At 41.8% G+C, this 22,174-nt stretch overlaps 1 protein-coding gene across 1 annotated transcript in view; it reads left to right on the forward strand.

Moving 5' to 3' along the window:
- Nucleotides 1-22,174, forward strand: part of LOC126298883 (argininosuccinate synthase) — a 167,433-nt gene that overhangs the window by 29,939 nt on the left and 115,320 nt on the right. The window contains exon 2 of the mRNA XM_049990416.1: nucleotides 15,447-15,560. Coding sequence (XP_049846373.1) covers nucleotides 15,453-15,560 — 108 coding nt within the window. The 5' untranslated portion in view covers nucleotides 15,447-15,452. The remainder of the gene's footprint in view (nucleotides 1-15,446; nucleotides 15,561-22,174) is intronic.

Here is a 22,174-nt window from a genome sequence, read left to right on the forward strand (position 1 = left end):
CGATTCAAGTACGCGACCTGTCATCCATATTCCGTGATTTTCCTAAAGCGCTCCAGGCAAATTCCGGGATGGTTTCTTTGAAAGAAGCACGACCGATTTCCATCCCCGTCTTTTCGTAATCTGAGTTTACGCTCCGTCTCTGATGACTGCACTGTCGACGGAATGTTAAACTTATGAAACGTCACCTTAGAAAAATTGTACACGACTGTGCTTAAACTGACACACAATACTTTAAGCGCAATGCAATCTGACTTTCAATAATCCCTACAAAAGAATGGCCCTGACTAACATGAACCTATACCTTTCACAAATCACTTACCTCACAAAAAATCTTCGTTACTCGAACTACTGCAATACAGCGAGCACCACTACTGCCAGCTAAATAAAAGATTCAAACTACGGAAGGCACTAACTACTGATAGGCACAGTTAGCAAATGAAAGATTTTAATAGAGAACAAACAATGTATTTACCTTAATAATCATTATATATATATATATATATATATATATATATATATATATATATATATATCAGTTCATGACATCAATTCTTACAAATTTCAAAACTCCGCCATCTCTCTCCCCACGTCCACCACTGCTGGCGGCTCACCTCCAACTGCGCAACGCTACGCGCTGTTAGCATCCAGCTGCCGCTGCCCAACACTACAATGGCAGACAACAATGCAAACCAGCCACAGACTGCACACGGCATAGCTAGTGATTTTTATACAGAGTGCTACGTGGCGGCGGGGTTACCAATAAAAAAACCTAAACAGCCTACTTACATAGCCCCCATGCTCCCCACAAAAAAATTTACAAATTGTTTTGGGCAGTGGCCAATACAGATTTGAAAAAATTTTTCATAATTACAATGACAAAGAAATGAAATGCACACACTTATCGATACAATGTTGGTCAAAAGCTAAAATTTTCTCACAGTCCATAAAGAGTGTCCTGATCATTCATCAAAGTAAAAATGCAGTGTTTTTCTCAAAGTCTGAGTAGTAAAAGAAAATGCACACGGAAGTAGTGGATTTCCATGCAGTCTTGAAGAAGTAGTGTTGTCCTTCCAACGGAAAGACAGTGCTGACTCTTGACATGCAGACAGGTAATGGGCCACAACAGAGCAAACCCACAGCAGAGTCAGTCGAAGTTTTGAAGAATATTGGTAGGTAGGTCATCACAGAGTAGACCCCTTGTAGTCCTGGTAGAGATTACGGTATTGGTGGGCCACCAGAGATGCAGACCCACTGTAGACCTTGTAGAAATAATGGTATTGGTGGGTCATCAAAGGTGTAGACCCACTGTAGTCCTTGTAGAGATGGCCAGCAGCCATCTGTTTGACTGTGCAGGCGCACAATCACCATTGAAGAGTCTTGCGGATAATATAGCAAGTCCATAACCACCACTTGTGCACTCACAAAAATTGTTTTTGAAATGTCCTTAGAACCAGCAATGCCGTTATCCAGTCCCTTACTGAATTATTAACACACGTGCAAACACTATCAGTCCCTACTTCTCACATATTGTCCATATACTATGACCAACAGAAACATGTGCAGTGAAATGTAATTTACAAGTTACTTAATTTGATGAAGTGGTGTCAATTACAATTTTATAACATAAGAATACAATAAAAAAGGTACAAAATACATCTTTAAAGAACATAACAATACAGATAACATTTGCAGTAGTACAGGCTTTACAAAAGAATCGAAATAGCAAATACATCGGTGTTACAAAAATTATAAGTACATACATAAAAGATCAGAATAACTTTTGAAACATCAACTTCACACATGAGCATTAGAACAAAACAGAATAAATAATGTGTAAACATCTTTACGAAGTAAATAACATGTTATTAATGCAAATTATGTTTGAGGATAACAGTATTCCTCATCATAGTGAATGTAGCTTAGTATTAGAAGAGAAAAAATTCTATGAAACAGTACACAGAGACAGGAAGAAAACAAATACACAAGGGTACACAAACATATAGTGGGATACATAAAAGGGAAGGACAGGGTTTGTTTTCACGGTAACATTTGGTACTACAGTTCAACCCAAAACTTCATTCTGTAGATCTTTCGTCGTATCTCAACATTTGTTTCCTCCAAAAAAATCCTATCCAAGCATGCTTTCTGTATTCTGTTCACATCCTCTTTCAAAAATAGTTTTTCTCCACTGTACACTACTTTTTTGGCCAAACCATTTTCTTATAGCTTCTCAATGCTTTTCTTCCAAATCATCATAGTTCGATTCTTATATAGTCTACCCCCTCTTAAGCTAACTTAAATCTACTGACCTCAGATGCTAAACTGAGGGACGAGGCAAAGCAGCAGCACAAAACAAATTAATACAAACAGCAATGTCCCAAAAAAATGGAAATTGGTAAAGCAATTGCAATGTTACAACTAATATAAGGCGCTGTGCAGCAAACAAGAAAAACAAATCCCTAGTAAAACTGGCTTAACAGAGTAATACAAAGTCAAATTCAGTAACATTACGCCTGGCACACAGCAGCAGCAAATGCAATAGCTTATAACTAAACATGACAAAGCTCAAGCAGAAAAAATATTACAGTAAAGACAACAATGCAGAAAAGGGAAATGTCTATTCACATATTAATATGTATGTAATTAAAGTGGTGCACCACAAGAAGTTATCCTACCATAAAAATTACCAAGTACTTGAAAAGAAAATTGTGTATGCAGTTCCTGTGAAGGGAAGTCTTTTTGTGCTCCTTCGTTTTTTTAAGTACATCGTAAAGTTATTATTTACTGCATCTGTAGGCATAAAATAACTATATTAGTACATCTATTAAATTGTATTTTAACCAATGCTGCAGTGCAGATAGAAACTAGATATTAAACAAAATGAGTAAATAAATATATAAAGCAATCCATATGGCATTTCTCTTAACTAGAAATACAATAGCCGTGTAATGTTTCTCATCGTTTCATTAGGCATTTTAGTAAATATAATAAATTAAGACCTCCACAGTATAATCATATGTTTTCAAGTTTGAGGGTGTCGTATTTGCGATGCTTTCTACAAAGGAATAAATGTCAATAGCGAGGATAATGGCCTCTTTTCCTTTTTTTACCTGTGTCTCTGAAAGGCACACACTAATGTCTTTCTTTTTGTCAGGTGGTTGTCGCGCAGCTGGGTGCCCACGACGCATTACGTGCAGGTGGTCACTTAACTGTCTTATCGAAATATTTACGACACCAGTTTCCGCTACAGTGGCAGTCTCATATAAAAAATTCACAGTTCAAGAATTTGCGTTACACATCAGTAGAAACAAAATCCTATTGATATAACAGTGTCCAAAAATTTTCGTCGGCATTGTAATATATTCACGCATTTACATACATTTCATAACTCTTAAAGTACGATTCCAACAATCTTTTTCACAAACCAGAGTCCCTAACCTCTACTCATTATTTCTTACCTTATTCGTCGACACTTCTTCAATATACCATCATAACAGATAAGTAGCATAATCAAATAACTCATATAGCATCAGGTTATTGATCATAAACATACCGCAACAGCGTAATACACATCGTCATCATAACATCATAAAACATCAGCCAAATCTCAAAATCGTCCTAGCTTCTTCCAATAATTTCAAAACCTAAAAAAAATTCTCTGCTCATGTCAAAAGTGTCATCTACCTCAACCGTACTTTAAAAATCATGATCTCATACCCAATTATGTCATTCAAAGCTCTCATAGTATCACAATGGTTCCGAAAATGTATGGACAGTTCACAAAGTACAGACAAAATACAATTTCTTAAGTGTGAAGTTATCCAACTGTGTAATTACGTAAACATCTGTCACTGATGTAGTATAATAAATGTTTGTTTCTCTCAGTTAAATGATCAGATAGCTGTGTAATTTATGTGTTAGAGAAATATGGTACCGATGTGTAAAGTTGTATAAGCAAATACCATATTAGCTAGGGCTCCTTGTGCTTGCCATACACATGGTACATAAAGTAAGCGTGTACCCCCCTGAGGATTAATGTAATTATATCCTCAGGTGTTACAGACTACAGCAATGGAATGAAATGTATCACGGAAAACCTTTGTATCATTGTACTTCAAATATCTTTAAAAATAAATGTTTTAAGTACAAAATTAATCACTCAAATACGTGTACTGTAGCGATAAACTGTGCGTCTTGTTTTAAGATAATTATGTGGAAGTGTCGTAGTTATCGTCCTCTGTAAGCAAAGTTCTGCTGAAGTCAATGTACTTACCTCGTAATAAACGAAGTGAATTGCTTTGCGTATAAATATCTTAGTTATTACGCTTATTGCCGTGATGAAGAAAGTACTGTGCTGTAACGTATTGCTGTGCTATGGAAAAGGCTGTCTAATTGTAGCTATACCACAAAAATTACCACTAAAACATGTTTTACTTTCCAGAATAATTCAGAAAAACTGTGCAGATATAAAACAGATACACCGCAAAAGCACAATGTAAATTGTGTCACACATTAGTAGCGTCGTGATATAATCGTGTAGCTATCAAAGAAACCAAACGCTAAGTCATCTTTAATCTCACAAAAAGTACTTCAAATAAAGAATGTCTTTTCAACTGAACCAAAATGTTGCATTAAAACCTCATTAACAGTATATGTTCTAAGTATGTAAGCCTTAATGTCGTTACGTAATCGTGCAACTAACAAGCAAGAATGTACAAATAACAACACTGTGTCGTCTGTTCACTATAACAATGCATTCGTAATTTCTGTTTAAAAATGTTCCCTAGGTTCTAGACTGTATAGTTAACTTCAAAACATTGTTGCATGTTAGCAGTTTCTCAGTGTGACAAAGCATACTATAAATGTGAAGTGAAATGTTTTATGGCAAAGACAAAGTTAAAAAGCAGATTATATTTCAATAAACGGTTTTACATGTGAAATGTGGTGTAAACCTTTACTCTTCCTAGTACGCAGAGTTTCAACTTCAACGCAATTATCATGTGGTATACGTCGGATTCTGTAAGGTCTATTGTAAACTAGAAAGAATTTGTGACTCAAGTGTTTCTTCTTATGTGACAATGAATGAGCTTTAATGAGAACTTTCTGACCAATATATAATTTCTTTGCATTTGCTATACCGTGTTATTTTCTCCTTTTGTCTGCAGCAGAATTTATATTTTTAATAGCCAAGTCAATAATGTCTTTGTGTCGAAGTTTACGCGTATTCGGAAAAGGTACAAGCTCTCTGATTCTGTTCGGTGGTTCTTTATTCTTCAGTACAAGAAAAGGTGGTAAAGCAGTGGAGTCATGAGGCATTTCATTCAGCACGTTTTGAAATAAGTGTAAATATCTGTCCCAATGCTGATGCTTTCTGTGACAATAAAGTTTGCTAAGCTTATTGATTTCTTTCATAATCCGTTCAGACGAGTTACAATGTGGTGAGTACAATGAAATAAAAACAGATTTGATTTTATGGTTCCGAAGCATGCGTGACCAAACAGCAGATCTGAATTGCGGTCCGTTATCTGAAATGACTTTACTAACGTGTGCAACTTCACGTAAGAAATTTTTAACAAAGGCGATGGATACAGACCGTCCAGTGGCTTTACGTAACGGAGTGAAAGAAACAAATTTTGAAGTAAGTTCAACAGCGACTAGAACGTACGAAAATCCATTAGATGTTCTAACAAGCGGTCCCAAGAGATCAACAGCAGCAAATTCTTTTAATTTAGTAGGAATGATAGGAAACAATGGAGCACGATGCGAGACAGTAGATGGTTTCGCCTTTTGACAAAGTTTACAAATAGACAAGACTCTTCGAATTCTCTTTTCCATATTGTTAAAATAACAAGTCGTTCGAAGAATATGATAACATTTTCGTGGACCAAAATGTGCATAGCTGAAATGAATGTACCAAATGAGCTTATTAACAAAATCGTCTGGAATGCAAAGTACCCATAGCTTGTCATCAACAGAGCATCTTTTGAACAGTATGTTGTTTCTAACCAGATAATAATGCCGAATCTGTGTGTGTGTCTTTTCATGCCATTTACTTTTGATGTCTTTCCAAATTGGATCTTTATCTTGTTCATGAGCAATTTCCTTTAAAGATGTGGTGATGAAGTTTTCAAAGGCGTTTTTCTGAATGTAAAGAATAGTGAAATTTTTCTCGAGGTTGCCTTCTGTGTTACTTTTCTCAAGCCCAACCGATGCGCGTGACAGTGCGTCCGCAACAATGTTCTCCTTTCCGGGAATGTAGACTATTGTGAAGTGGAATTCTTGCAGAAACAATGCCCAACGTTTTAACCTGTCATGATATAATTTTGAAGACATAAGAAATTGCAATGCACGATGATCACTGTATACTTTTACGTGCTTACCAGAAAGAAAGAAACGGAATTTGTTAAATGCCCAAACGATAGCTAAAGCTTCTAATTCAGTAACGGAATTTTTTTTTTCAGATTTTGTTAGCACTCGGCTATCAAAAGCAATGGTTTTCTGAACGGTAGTGTCATTTTCTGTGGCTTCTTGAAATAAATGTGCACCAAGACCGACTTTAGAAGAACCCGTGCTAAGGCAGAAATCTTGTGACAGATGTGGGTGAGCTAGTATTAGCGCGTTAAGTAACGCTTCTTTAAAATATTTAAATTCCAACTGCGCTTGTTCGTCCCAGTTCCAAATAGTATTTTTTCCAGTGAGAGAACAAAGTTTTGGTGTAACTAGAATTTGCATATTCAGAAAACGACGGTAAAAATTTACGAGACCTAGGAAACTGCGGATTTGTTTTTTTGTGGATGGAACTCAAATGGCTCTGATTGCTTCTAACTTTTCAGGATCCGGCTGAATGCTTTCAGAAGAAATAATATGTCCCAAAAACTTCACTTTTGTCCTACCGAATTGAGACTTTTCCAAGTTAACTGTAATTCCAGATTCTGCAAAAATATGTAACACGCTGTTGAGGATGCGATTATGTTGTTCCCATGAGGCTTCTGCTATCAGAATATCGTCCGCATATAAGGTGATGTGACGTTTTAAGAGCTCAGGTAATATGGAATTTAGTCCGCGAATGAATGCTGCCGAGGAAATGTTCAAACCAAAAGGAAGTTTCCGAAACTGATAACAAACGCCGAAACAAAGTAAAGCTGTGTATTTTCTACATTCTGGATGAAGTTCGATCTGATAAAAGCTGGATCTGAGATCAATGGAAGACAACACTTTTACACCATTAAAATTTTGAAGAAGTTCTTCCAACGTTTGCGGCCTGTCTGTTTCAGGAATGGTGATAGTATTGATTTGTCTCGAATCTAAGACAAGCCTGATCGATCCATTTTTCTTCTCAACAACATGTAATGGATTTTTGTATGAGCTTACTGCAGGCTCAATAATGCCCTTGTCAAGCATAGATTGTATTTCTGTTCTAACACAGTCCCTAAAATGCGCCGGAATTACGTATGGTCTAACACAAAATGTAGTATGCTCACGAACACGAAATTGGTATTGAAATCCCTTGATTGTTCCTGTTTTGGGAGTAAAAACTGTGGAATGTGCTTGTGAAATCTCAAAAGGGCCTTGCCTATCAGTGTCATTACAATTCTCAATTGTTTGAATTTTATTCTGAATTAACTCATTAGTATCAAATGCGCCGACGACAGCATCCCTGTCAGTACTTGGAGAGTGATTGTTAGTGTCAAGTTCCGTCGAAAATTCCCAACTGTTGTCTAACAGGAGGTAAAGCCGATTCATTTCTTCGTCATGGTTCGAGAGCCAATCTTCAAATTTCAAAGCTATTGACTCACCTTCTTTCTCTAAACTTATTTCAGCATCGTGAAAGTTTAAGATTGCTTTGTATTCATTCAAAAAGTCTACTCCCAGTATAACTTCCGTCGACAATAATGGAACAATAAGAAAGTTCATGGAGAAGCTGTGGCTTTGACAAAAGAATTCTAAGTTGGTTTGTTGGCGTACATCTACACTTTTTCCAGTGACTGCACCTTGTAATTTAATCTTGCGTAACGGAAGTGTGGGGCAATCGTTCGACTTGTTGCATTTGCTAAAAGCTGTTTCACTAATTACTGAAATGGAACTGCCTGAGTCAAGTACTGCCGTAAATTTTACGTCATTTACAGTAATGTGAATCACAGGATATGCAACGTTGTTACGTTTTACGTCGTGTTCCTGGAGTGAGATGTCCCTAATGTCTTCCATTTGTACGTAATTACTAGGTATGGCAGCTCCGTCGTCAGTTTTATACGTACGTTTTGTGGCTGCCAGCGGTATGAGTCATTGCCTATTGTCTCGTTGTTGGCGCGCGTCGTTATTGGGATTTGGAGACCTAACTTCTACAAATTCACCTTGTCGAGAGGGCCCTGCTCTGTTTGAATTCCGCCAGTTCTGCTGCAATTCAGGTCTGTCGTTACGATCATATCGTCTGTCGTCATGTCGGTAGATTCCATAGTTTCTTTCTTGTCGGTCACGTGGTGGAGAATTTCTCTCTGAATCGTAACTGCGCGCTAGACCGTTGCGTCTTAAGTTATTCTGTCTCCCTTGATAATAATTATTTTGGTTCCCATATTGTCTGTTTCTCTGATTGTCTCTGTGATAGTCACTACTGCGGAGAGGTGATCTTTCCCTGTAATTATTACTACTCTGCCAACGGTTGTCATACGGGTGGTGTCTGTTTTGGTCACGATTTGTGTTGTGAGAATAGCCTTGTCGTGTCCAGTTATTATTTCTTTCATCGCGGAATTGCGACGGATGTGACCTGTAATTGTTGTGTTCCTGTTTTCGCGTTCCGCGATTGTCAGTGTCAATTTCTGATTCTTGTAAGAGTCCCTGAAAAGCTTCAATGTCGTCTTTGCAACGGCCTGCCAAAATAATATGCCGTAAATGTTAAGGCAATTTGATTAAGCAAATGCGGATGAGTTCTGACGGGCTGTATGGGTTTGAAAGATACTGATTCTTATGTAACATGTCTTCAAAATATTTCACAAGACTTGAAAATTCAGATTGTTCGAAATTTTTCATCATTATGATGCCATGTTTTACTCGGTCTTGTGTGGCTTGAGACCAATATGCTGAGAGAAAGGCATGGTAAAATTCTCCTTCACTGTGGCAATCGTGAATGACCGATCGCATTCTTACAGCTGGTTCATTCTCTAAATAGCCACACATAAATTCTAATCTGTGCTCTAATGACCAGTTGGTGGGGAAACAATGAGAGAATTGATGAAGCCACGCTTGTGGATGAATGTCGTTGCCAGAATTCTTAAATGTTTTGAATTTACGTGTAGTAATGAACAGCTTATAGTCAAAATCATCGTGTCGGCGGGTCGCATGTCGGTCATTGTTACGTCGTTTCGGCGGTTCCATCTCAAAATTCGGTGTACTTTGCCAATTTCTTTCATAATCTCCAAAGTGCCCTGTGTTATTATTTTGTGGCAGTTCCGTATTTTTATGTCCCTCTTCCCGTATTGGTGTGCGAGAGTCCTCTGAAATACGTAATTCTTGTATTACCTGTGTCAGCTGATCTTGTACTTCCCGGATTTCTCTTTGGTGTTGCGTGTTAATTTGATTTTGATTTTGTTTGAATTTCCTAATTTGTTAGAACTCTTCTGTGTCAGTAAAGACTACCGGTTTTGTGTCATTCAGATTATCATCTACCTTCGTAGATAAATTATTTAGCTGATCCGAAAGTTCAACTACTTTCTCTGATAATGAGCTAATGTCCTCCATGTGTCTTTCTGAACCAATTTACAGAGTATCTACTGTGTCCTTTAAGTTTTCTTGAGTTTTTGCAAGTAGCGTAACCGAATCGGTAGATGCAACGAGTCAATTTTAGCTTGCAAGGTCTTATGATTTTCATGAACAATTGTTTGCAGTTCTTTTATGGCTGCTTCGTGATTCTGTAATGCAATTTCATGCCGCGAAAAAATAGGTTGGAAATGCTCACAAATTTGTGTTTTTACGTCATTACAGACTTTTTGACATTTCGATTCGATTTTATGTAATTCAGTAGTTAAATCTTCACATGTTTGTTCAAGCGTATGTTCCACTGAGTCTAACTTTTGAAGCTTTTGCTCCATTGCGTCTAACTTTTGCTGTGTTTGTCTCAGATTTTGTTCCATTGTGTCTAACTTTTGCTGTGTTTGTCTCTGATTTTGTTCCATTGTGTCTAACTTTTGAAGCTTTTGCTGTGTTTGTCTCTGATTTTGTTCCATTGTGTCTAACTTTTGAAGATTTTGTTCCATTGTGTCTAACTTTTGAAGCTTTTGTCCCATTTGTTTCTGATTTTGTTCCATTTGTTGCATTAATTCCAATAATAATGTATTAGTCTCTGGAATCTGTTTTTCTATGCTTTTTGGCAGTGCATTTTCACCGGCAACATTTACATTTTGACAGGCAGAAAATGTGTCTTGACTCATTTGAGAAAACGGTGAGGATCCATAAACTAAGTCTACAGTATTTGCAATATTGTGTTCTATCATTTAGGATTCCTGAGGCGTGCTGTTGCCGACTGATTGATCGATAATTGTTCCCTGTTCACTACTTGTTTCATTGTCTACACCATTATTTGCCGCCCGCTCCATTTCCCTATGCACAATTACCAAATTACTACTTCGAATGTCTGTTAATTCACTACACAGTGGTGCTGATAAGCGACGCTCGTCGTCACTATTATTTCTCAGTTTACTTTGGAGCCTAGTGTTACGTTTTTCACACGCCATTATTGTCACAATATTTCACACGATAACACATAAAAGCACAATTTGAAGAGCAATAATAAGAGAACACATTAACATAGCACTGAAAATAATATCTTAATTGCAAGCGAAGCTGCGAAATACTTGGTGCAAATGTACATGCATGCCACAACTGTTTTACTGTACAACAATGAAAGACTGCAACTACAAAGGAAATTCTCTCTATGATTACGCGCTAGCAGTAAACAAAGGCTACACTAACTACACAAACTACAAGAAAAAATCAGAAGATTCCATTGAGGTATCCTGGCAGGGTCGACATATGAAACGTACCCGTAGAAAAATTGTACACGACTGTGCTTAAACTGACACACAATATTTTTAGCGCAACGCAATCTGACTTTCAATAATCCCTACAAAAGAATGGCCCTGACTAACATTAACCTATACCTTTCACAAATCACTTACCTCACAAAAAATCTTCGTTACTCGAACTACTGCAATACAGCGAGCACCACTACTGCCAGCTAAATAAAAGATTCAAACTACAGAAGGCACTAACTACAGATAGGCACAGTTAGCAAATGAAAGATTTTAATAGAGAACAAACAATGTATTTACCTTAATAATCTGACATCAATTCTTACAAATTTCAAAACTCCGCCATCTCTCTCCCCACGTCCACCACTGTTGGCGGCTCACCTCCAACTGCGCAACGCTACGCGCTGTTAGCATCCAGCTGCCGCTGCCCAACACTACAATGGCAGACAACAATGCAAACCAGCCACAGACTGCACACGGCATAGCCAGTGATTTTTTTACAGAGCGCTACATGGCGGCGGCGTTACCAATAAAAAACCTAAACAGCCTACTTACAAACTCTAACTCTCCTTCCTTCCTAGAGAACAAATTAGAGCTGTTGTCTTCGATTAATACTGAAATGGCCCAATGACACTCACTTCACCTCTTGAGAAACCTGCCACGTCCTTTGTAAAAGGGGATGCAAATGCAAAAGGACAGGGAGCCATTAACCATTGGCAGTTCAAACGTGTGGCACATTACTGTCAATTTAAGGAAGTGACAGCAAGGGATGAGAAGGATCACCACATGCACCCAGTGTGTAAGCCTGGGGGCCTCACTCAACGTGTTAAGAGGCTATTCAGGCAGCCATTGACGGAACAGGATGCAGCCAACTGCAGATTGTGGCGCACATCGCAACAAACGAAGTTGGCTCGGCTGCGAGATCATACTTGGACCATTCCAATGATTGGCACAGACGGTTGAGAAGACCAGCCTTACTCACAGAGTTTCAACGAAACTAACAATCTACAACATTGTCTCCAGTACTGATTAAGGCTTGAACCAAAGACTTCGAAGGCTCTGTAACAAGCTAGTATGCGAGTTCCTGGACTTGCGCCATAGGGCTGAGAAATGTAGGGCCCTTATAACCGGGTCAGGTGTGGACTACACAGAGATTCTGCTACCCAGGTAGATGACTGTGTGTGGGGGTGCACGCAATAGTTTTAATGGACTAGGCAGCTCTCCATCCAGTTCAGATAACGATAGCTGTAGGGGACCCACAGATGTGGGTATAAGAAAAAATGGCTCCCACAGAGTGCAGTATTAAATCCTAGTGATTAATTGCCGAAGCATTCGCTCATAGTGCCAGGGTTTCAAGCCCTCCTATAAAGTGACGGAGCCTACGTAAAACTAGGTGTAGAAAGCTGGCAAAAATTAGGAAAAATTCAATCGTATATCGAAAGGATACACTAATGAGAAATAAGGGTGCTGTTCTTATCGCAGCAGACAAGAAACCAAAATCCCCCGAAACAAAAATTTATATCCTTCTATCAGCCACAAGACTCACCCTCAACTGCAATCAAAAAATTTAAAGAAAACGTCATTTCGCTAACACGTATGTTCCCCAAGCATACTGTCATCATCAGAGGAGACTTTCATCATCCAGCAATCGATTTGGATAGTTACATACAGTTTTGTAAGTGATGGGCAATACTAAATGCATTTTATGAATACTACCTAGAGCGGATAGTTCAGACGCCCACTCATGATGGAAATATATTGGATCTAACTGCAACTTACAGACCTGACCTCTTTGAGTACGTTCACCATGAAACTGGTATCAGTGATCTGAGGCAGTTGTAGCAACAGTGATTACCAAAGTAAATAGGCTAACTAAAACAAGTAGAAGGATTTATATGTTCAGTAAACTAGACAAAGGGGTTGTGTAACTTCAGACATTTACCCCTGTGTAGGAACACGTAGAAGAACTACTGCTCATGTTAGAATAATTGACCATGCACTTGACAGATATGTACATAGTAGAACAGTTCGTGATATGGGGGACCCTCCATTGTATACAGTCACTCTAAACAAACTTCTAAAGAAACTGAGACTATTGCGTAATAGGTACAAAACAAAGCATGGCGCTATAGATAGAGAGTAGCTGAATGACACACGTTTGGTTGTCAAGAAGGCAATGTGTGGAGCCTTCAACGATTACTGTTGAAGACTATTGTTGAAAGATCTCTCAGACAATTCTGATAATATGTAAAGGCTGTCAGTGGCTCCGAAGTTAATGTCCAGACATTCATGGATGGCACAGAGACTGAAACCGAGGACAGCGAAGCAAATGAAAAAAACTGTAGTGCATTTCAAGTTTTCCTTTACAAAGAAAAATTCAGGTGTAGTACTACAATTTAATTATCACGCCACCATAATGCTTAGCGATGTAGATATTAGTGCCAGTGACACCGAGAAAGAACTGAATATTCTAAAACTGAAAAATGTTCCACGGTCCGATGGAATCCCTATCAGATTCTATACAGAATTTGTGGCTGAGTAAAACCCTCTTTTAGCCCGCCCGGTTAGCCGTGCGGTCTAACGCGCTGCTTTCCGAGCGGGAAGGCGTGCCGAATCTTGGCACGAATCCGCCCGGCGGGTTAGTGTCGAGATGCGGTGTGCAGGCCAGTCTGTGGATGCTTTTTAAGGCGGTTTTCCATCTGCCTCGGCGAATGTGGGCTGGTTCCCCTTATTGCGCCTCAGTTACACTATGTCGGCGATTGCTGCGCAAACAGTTTCTCCGCGTATGCATACACCATAACTACTCTACCACGAAGTCATTGGGGTTACACTCGTCTGGTGTGAGACGTTCCTGGGGGGGTCCACTGGGGGCCGAACCGCACAATAAAACTGGGCTCGGTGTGGGGTGGCGGTGGGGTGAGTGGACTGCTGTAGCCTGTTGTGGGGTTGTGTAGCACTGTGGGCTACGGCGGGGACGAAGCCTCTCCGTCGTTTCTAGGTCCACATTCCCATACAATACAATACAAAACCCTCGAACAAAAAAGTATGCTTACTAGTTGGAAAAAAAGCACAGGTCAAACCCGCGTACAAAAAGGGTAGCAGAAATGATCCACATTCCACAACACTACCGTAATCTCATCGACATCCATCTGTTGCAGAACCCGAGAACATATTCTCAGCTCAAAGGTAATGAGATATCTCGGACGGAATGATGTCCTCCATACCAACCACTACAGATTCCGAAAACATCAATGATGTGAAACCCAACTCCCGTTTTTATTCTCACATGAAAGCCATGGATCAAGGTAGTCAGGTGGATGCAGCGATTATTGGATTTTAAAAGAATTTGAATAATATCGTGCCTACGCTTATCACCGAAAGTAGGAGCATATGGGATATCAAGCGAAATTTGTGACTGAAGGTTTCTTGGCAGGGAGGATACAGCGTGGTGTCTTGAAAGGAGAGTCACCGACAGGTGTAGAGCTAACTTCAAATGTTTCCCTGGGAAGTGTGTAGGAGCCTGTGTCTTAATATTGTACATTAATGATCCGTGTGGGACCCGTACCAAATAGGACTAAAGAGGGACATTTAACGTTTATAAGTAAGAGCAGCACGAATGGCTACAGATTTTTTGATGCATGGGTCACGGAGATGCAGAAAAAACTACAGTGTCAATTTCTTGAAGATAGACACAAACTACGGTGTGAAAACCTACCTACAAAGTTTCAAGAACAGGCTTTAAGCGAGAAATCTAGGAATGCATTATAATCCCCTACGTACCATTACCGGAGGTATCACATGGAGAAAATTTGTGTAATTGCAGAGTGCAGACAAGCATATAAGCACGGGAAGAAATTTTAACGTACGTTTCGGTGGTAGGTACTCTCCGTCATAATTCCCAGAGTACAAATGTAGATGTAGATTACTGTACAGAAATTTTAATCCCGAAGTTGGTTTTCTGCTATTGGGAGCAGACTAGACACCGATATAAAGGACGTTATGGATTCCCTCACTGCCCACGAATCACGATATTAAAAAAAAGGGACTTGTTTCATTCAGTCGTCGTCACGACATTGAAGAAAAATAGTTTTCTCTTCGTGTACAAACATTATGTCTTTATTACAGCTTTCGAGGTGTCTCGGCGGACTACGGAACTCGTATCATAGAGAGTGGAGTAATAATCTCTGTCCGGTTAACACGATTTAGGCTCTTCATGCAAGTGTCCAGGTCATTTCTGTGTAAAGGCCACTGCCAGTTTCCTTCTCTGTAATTATCTAGCTGTTCAAAATGACTCCTTATCGACTGAACATTTTATCCTCTTAAACTAAGAAATCAAAGATTACGTGTTTCGAAGATGATACATTGAAAATATACTTTGTAACACATTCTTGCAAGAAAACTAATAAAGTCATGTTAATGTTTCAGTCGGTGATGTCAACACAGAAGAACACCGTCGTTCTAGCGTATAGCGGAGGACTGGACACTTCATGTATCCTCCGCTGGCTTATCGATAAAGGGTACGACGTCATCGCGTATATGGTAAGTTTTTGTGTTTGCCGGCCGCGGTGGTCTAGCAGTTCTAGGCGCGCAGTCCGGAACCGCGCGACTGCTACGGTCGCAGGTTCGAATCCTGCCTCGGGCATGGATGTGTGTGATGTCCTTAGGTTAGTTAGGTTTAAGTAGTTCTAAGTTCTAGGGCACTGATGACCACAGATGTTAAGTCCCATAGTGCTCAGAGCCATTTGAACCATTTTTTGTGTTTGTTATTTACGAAACTACACTCCTGGAAATGGAAAAAGGAACACATTGACACCGTGTGTCAGACCCACCATACTTGCTCCGGACACTGCGAGAGGGCTGTACAAGCAATGATCACACGCACGGCACAGCGGACACACCAGGAACCGCGGTGTTGGCCGTCGAATGGCGCTAGCTGCGCAGCATTTGTGCACCGCCGCCGTCAGTGTCAGCAAGTTTGCCGTGGCGTACGGAGCTCCATCGCAGTCTTTAACACTGGTAGCATGCCGCGACAGCGTGGACGTGAACCGTACGTGCAGTTGACGGACTTTGAGCGAGGGCGTATAGTGGGCATGCGGGAGGCCGGGTGGACGTACCGCCGAATTGCTCAACACGTAGGGCGTGAGGTCTCCACAGTACATCGATGTTGTCGCCAGTGGTCGGCGGAAGGTGCACGTGCCCGTCGACCTGGGACCGGACCGCAGCGACGCACGGATGCACGCCAAGACCGTAGGATCCTACGCAGTGCCGTAGGGGACCGCACCGCCACTTCCCAGCAAAGTAGGGACACTGTTGCTCCTGGGGTATCGGCGAGGACCATTCGCAACCGTCTCCATGAAGCTGGGCTACGGTCCCGCACACCGTTAGGCCGTCTTCCGCTCACGCCCCAACATCGTGCAGCCCGCCTCCAGTGATGTCGCGACAGGCGTGAATGGAGGGACGAATGGAGACGTGTCGTCTTCAGCGATGAGAGTCGCTTCTGCCTTGGTGCCAATGATGGTCGTATGCGTGTTTGGCGCCGTGCAGGTGAGCGCCACAATCAGGACTGCATACGACCGAGGCACACAGGGCCAACACCCGGCATCATGGTGTGGGGAGCGATCTCCTACACTGGCCGTACACCTCTGGTGATCGTCGAGGGGACACTGAATAGTGCACGGTACATCCAAACCGTCATCGAAACCATCGTTCTACCATTCCTAGACCGGCAAGGGAACTTGCTGTTCCAACAGGACAATGCACGTCCTCATGTATCCCGTGCCACCCAACGTGCTCTAGAAGGTGTAAGTCAACTACCCTGGCCAGCAAGATCTCCGGATCTGTCCCCCATTGAGCATGTTTGGGACTGGATGAAGCGTCGTCTCACGCGGTCTGCACGTCCAACACGAACGCTGGTCCAACTGAGGCGCCAGGTGGAAATGGCATGGCAAGCCGTTCCACAGGACTACATCCAGCATCTCTACGATCGTCTCCATGGGAGAATAGCAGCCTGCATTGCTGCGAAAGGTGGATATACACTGTACTAGTGCCGACATTGTGCATGCTCTGTTGCCTGTGTCTATGTGCCTGTGGTTCTGTCAGTGTGATCATGTGATGTATCTGACCCCAGGAATGTGTCAATAAAGTTTCCCCTTCCTGGGGCAATGAATTCACGGTGTTCTTATTTCAATTTCCAGGAGTGTAAAAGCAGAAAAAATATTTTTGCAATATATTACTTATAAGAGCGATGTTGTCCCAGGCGTTCGTGAGGTTTAACATGCACTGAATTATTAGTTCATCAAACTGACATTGTTGGCTGGGAGACTGCGAGAGGCCTAATTGCAGAATGTCCTCTTTCCGTGCATTGTGTCTTAAGTGTATCTGTTGAGTGTAGGTGACTGTGCGTATAGCGTGGAGTCATGAGTTGTTGTATGATGAGATAAGGGGGAGGTTGATACCTTGCGCCACACATACCCTACTCTCATCAAATGACAGCAAGGGGAGAGCCGAGCTTAACGCCCTCATCTGATGGACGGAACGCCATCCACAATTAATTCAGGACATTGGCGCAAAGTGTGGTGATCAGGAACTTTTCACCCTTGATGCAAAAATAGTGGTGGTGACTCGAACAGGCTAGTTCCGAGTCGAGTACCAACGCACAGATCTACCTCGACTTTGGCTACAGACACAGATAGTTTGCCAGAGACAAGCTAATTTCTCGTACACGGCTCTTGCTCCATCTTCGCTGATCCACTTAACTATGTTTACTAAAGCAATTCGCTGGTGTGAGTAAACAGAGACTCACTGGTTCTCAATGGTATGTTTCCGCCGTTGCTTCAGTATGCAGCGTGGCGCTGGAAGACACCTACGTATGCAATAGCAGTAGGGTGTAACACTCCACATATTTGAACCATTTTATGGGGAGAGATGGAGAGTTTTAGTTTTAGCGAATCAATATTTACGAAGTGAATAAGTATTTTTTATTTATCAGTAACCATTTTCCACGCACAAAAGAGAACATGGATTTTCTTGGATCACAGCGCCAACTAACAGGAATCAAAACAAATGTTTAAGACAAAATGTACGTAGTTTTTATGTAGAATCTGCTTATGCAGTAAAAAATGGGGGTTCCCATTTGAAAGTTTAAAGTTTCCTCCAGCTCCACCCCCAGGGGGCTGGGGTGGCAGGCTAATTTTAACACCAGCAGATGTCCCCCCTCGAAAATAATGAACTTTGGATTCTACACATTTCTTCGTGTGAAGCTTATTTTTCGAGTTAGTCTGGTTTGTCAACTTAAAATTTACACCCTGTATATTCCATAGGTGGTGATGGCGGGGTGTGGGGCAAGTGGTTCCCTCTTGCCCCTCCCGTTGTGGGCGCCTATGGTGGTGCGAGAGTTAGATTGTGCCAATACCACTGAGTTTTTATTTGTGAAGGAACGTCAGAAAACAAAATTCATTGTTTTTGGTTTTGCTCTGCTGCCCTCGATTTCAGACCCTGTCTCGTGCACAAGTACCAGGACGCTCTCGGGTTTGTGTGTTATCTTTCGAGAATATTGTGTTACAGTAGTCGTTGAAGGTTTCAAGCATTGCCCTCTCAACAAAGCTGATCCATCTTCAGAAAACAGCTACGATAATGAAGAGCAGCAATAATTTTTTCCACGAACTAAATGGAATTTCGAAGAGAGCCGACCGGAAGACTCTGAGTACAACAGCATTCGCTTTAGTTTATTCGTCAGTCGAGTACCCTTCAGAGCCAAAACGATTATGGCCACTTATTTAATAGCACGTTGATCCACTTTTGAAACACAGTACAGCGCCGATTCTGCTTGGCATAGAGTCTGCAAATCCTTGATAGGTGTCCAGGAGCATGTCTACTCACAGGTCACTAAATTACAGCAAATTACAGGACGGTCGTTTGTGGGTACGCAACTGGCTCCCTATTAGGGGCATTAGCTGGCTAAGACATCAATGTGAGTTCACTATCATGCTTCTCAGACCATTGCAGCACGATTCTGGCCTTTTGCTGCGGAGAGTTATCCTGCTGGTAGATGTCATCGCCATCAGGGAAGACTTCAATCATGATGGGATGCAGGTGGTCCGCAATAATGTACACGTAGTTCAGTGCTGTCATGGTGTCTTCGAATCCTTCTATAGGCCCCCTAGATCCCCAATTCAATGTACCCCATAGCACTATTCTGCCCTCACCGGCCCGCATCTGTGGCGCGGTGCACGTTTTAAGCACCCATTCGCCTGGCTGAGCGCGTGTAAGGACCCAATCATTGACCTGGTGTAAGAAGAAATCCGATTTATTCGACAGGCCACACGTTTCTATTGATCCACAGTGAAAACTCAGTGATGCTGTGCCCACTGCAGTCGTAACTGACGATGTCGTTGGATTAACAGAGGAACACGTAGGAGTCGTCTGACGTGGAGCCCCATGTTCAACAATGGCCTTTGAACGGTGAGCTCAGAAACACTTGTGCCTTCTCCTACATTGTACTCTGTCGTCAGATCTGCCACAGATTGCTGCCAATCCTGGATAACACAGTGGGGTTTCCTCCGACCTCTACGTTTTGTCACGAGAAGTGGACGTCCAGTACCACACGGCCTACGTGTTCTTCCACTATACTTCAACCGCTTTCCATAAGTGCTCACAACGGTACTACGCAAACAGTCGAGCAGCTTCGCACCTTCAGAGATTCTCGTTTTCAGCTGCAGCCTCACAACAATGTGTCCTTTGTCGAAACCGCTTACATAAGTGGATTTCTTCATTTGCGGCCCGTAGCCTCGCTACAATGACTGCCCATTTGTCTCTCTTCCGCTTATACTGCGTCACATGATCGCAACACCACCAGAAGGCACTCAACCTCGTGATGGGCAGTGGTCATAATGCTTTTGGCTCATGGGTGTATAGCTTAACAGTTGCCGAAGTTACCCAGTGGAGGATCAGCTTCGATAGGCCATGCATATTGTAGGTGGTACGCTTCTGCCTATGTTTGCCGAGTGGCTCCCAGTGCTAGGCAACGTCCGTCGATCTCACGTAGGAGACAGCAAGCTCTTACTACCTTGGTTGTCAGGCAACACTTGGCAAGGAAGCGCTTTGAGGAGAGGCAGTTGTCACCCATTGTTGCAATGTAAGGTACTGTGTACTCGGCGAGGCGTATTTACCGTAGGAAAACAGGTCACACCTCAAGTCCTTGTACACTCAGAGATCCCGTGTTTACTGTCCCTAGAACGGAAGCACAGTTGATAATGAAGATCAGCTCGTGCATGTCCAGCGTTAATACAATGATTCCAGTCCCAACGGTTCATCAAAGAATAAATACAGATAACTGGGACCCGTAGTTCCATAAACAGAAAGGTCATTCGAGGCAGAGCTCACACAGCAGAGGCAGCTGATCGTTGCGTCGACTAAAAGAAGCCTCGCATCATCCATCCGGACCGATTTACAGAAATAAAGCAAAATTTAAATCTTTTATGTTTTGGCAGCTATTCGGAATAAGGAAGGAATTATAGAGCTTAACGTTTCGTCAGTATCGAGTCGATGACAGACGGAGGACAATCTCGGATAGAAAAAGGAGTGATTTATGGGATTTAGCATCCCGTCGGTGACTAGGTCGCCATAAACGGAGCACAAGCTGAGCTACGAGAGAGGTGGGGAAGAAAATCACTTTGTCTTTTAGAAAGGAACTGTTCCGGCTTTCATTCTGATCGATTGATGGAAGTCCTGGAAAATCTAAATCCGGATAGCTAGACGGGAAACTGAGTCCCCGTCCTCTTAACCACCGGCTCAACTGCTCTGTTTGTTGGAGGAGGAACTGCCAGTAGCTACCTTGAGGGGGTGCATCGTGGCAGTCGATCGATGTGATTTACAAAAGTGTGGAAAATCTAAATTTGGAGAGCTGCACCAGCATTTAAACCTTGCTTTTACCGAGTATGGCACCAGTGATTTAACACTGTGCCTCTTCGTTCTATGCGGTTCTCTAATCGCTATTATCCCATGTCAGATTCCAATAATACCAGGCAGTACGTGAGGGGAATACCTATTTCGTGCTCAGTATACTTATATTTCTCGATTTCAAAGGATACTGAAAGAACGTCTTGCATCTAAACAGAATGCACTACAAAGAAATCGGTTGACGATCAGGAACAGAACGCTGGTGTAATTCAATGTTCATGTTCAAAGAAGCAAAGGCACAGTCTTTACTACTGCATTATTTCACTCTGTTAGATCAAAAGAGGTGGTATGGTCGTTAGAATATTAGACACACATTCAGAAAGAGTGGGATTCAAATCCCTGTCCAATCATCCAGATTTAGGTTATCTATGGCATCCTTAACACGACGCAGATGCTAGAACGGTGCCTTTGGAAAGCACTAAGCCAATGTTGTGCTACGTTCGGATCTGTAATCTGTCTCGAATGGTTGCAGCTATTGGAGTTGTGGTTAGCGTTACTGACACTTAGTATCGGGGCTCTGGGTTCGATTGCAGGCCGGGGTGGGGATTTTCTCTGCCCGGGCCTGAGTGTGTTTTGTCCTCATCATCATCGACAAGCAAATCGCCGAAGTCGTGTCAAATAAAAAATCTTGCCCCAGGGAGCCAAACACGTCAGAAGGGGCCCCCTAGCCAAAAATGCCATACATAGATTTCATTTTTTGTCTCGAATTACACCGTTAACAACGGGACGCTGAGCCCAAGACATTCTTCCTACCCGCTTATCCCCCTTTTGTTACGTTTCCGGATTGCAGAAAGTTGAAACGGAATTAGACCTTAATGATTTGCACAGTGTAGCTGATAAAGAATCAATAAAATTTTCAAGGAAGAAAAAAGACGATTGGGAATAAACATGCCGCCGACAACGAGGTCGTTGGGATTGAGCACCAGTTCGGATTAGGCGAGGGTGTGAAAGGTGTGGGTCGAGTGCTTATCAAAGAAGCTACTCTGGTATTCGCTTTACTCGATTCATGGAAGCTTCGGGAAACCTAAATCTGGATGCTGTAGGCTCAAGCCGGGCATTGTTGGGTCAGGAAAATGGTGCTGCGCACTTACTGCTCTAACATGTTTTCATGTTTTCGACGTTGTTTTTCATGTTTTTAACGTAGTTTTCTACTTGGTTAAGCCTGTATTACGGCGTTAAGTATCAAATTTCTAACT

Source organism: Schistocerca gregaria, chromosome X (genome assembly GCF_023897955.1).
Source record: "Schistocerca gregaria isolate iqSchGreg1 chromosome X, iqSchGreg1.2, whole genome shotgun sequence".
Classification (NCBI taxonomy): Eukaryota; Metazoa; Arthropoda; class Insecta; order Orthoptera; family Acrididae; genus Schistocerca; species Schistocerca gregaria.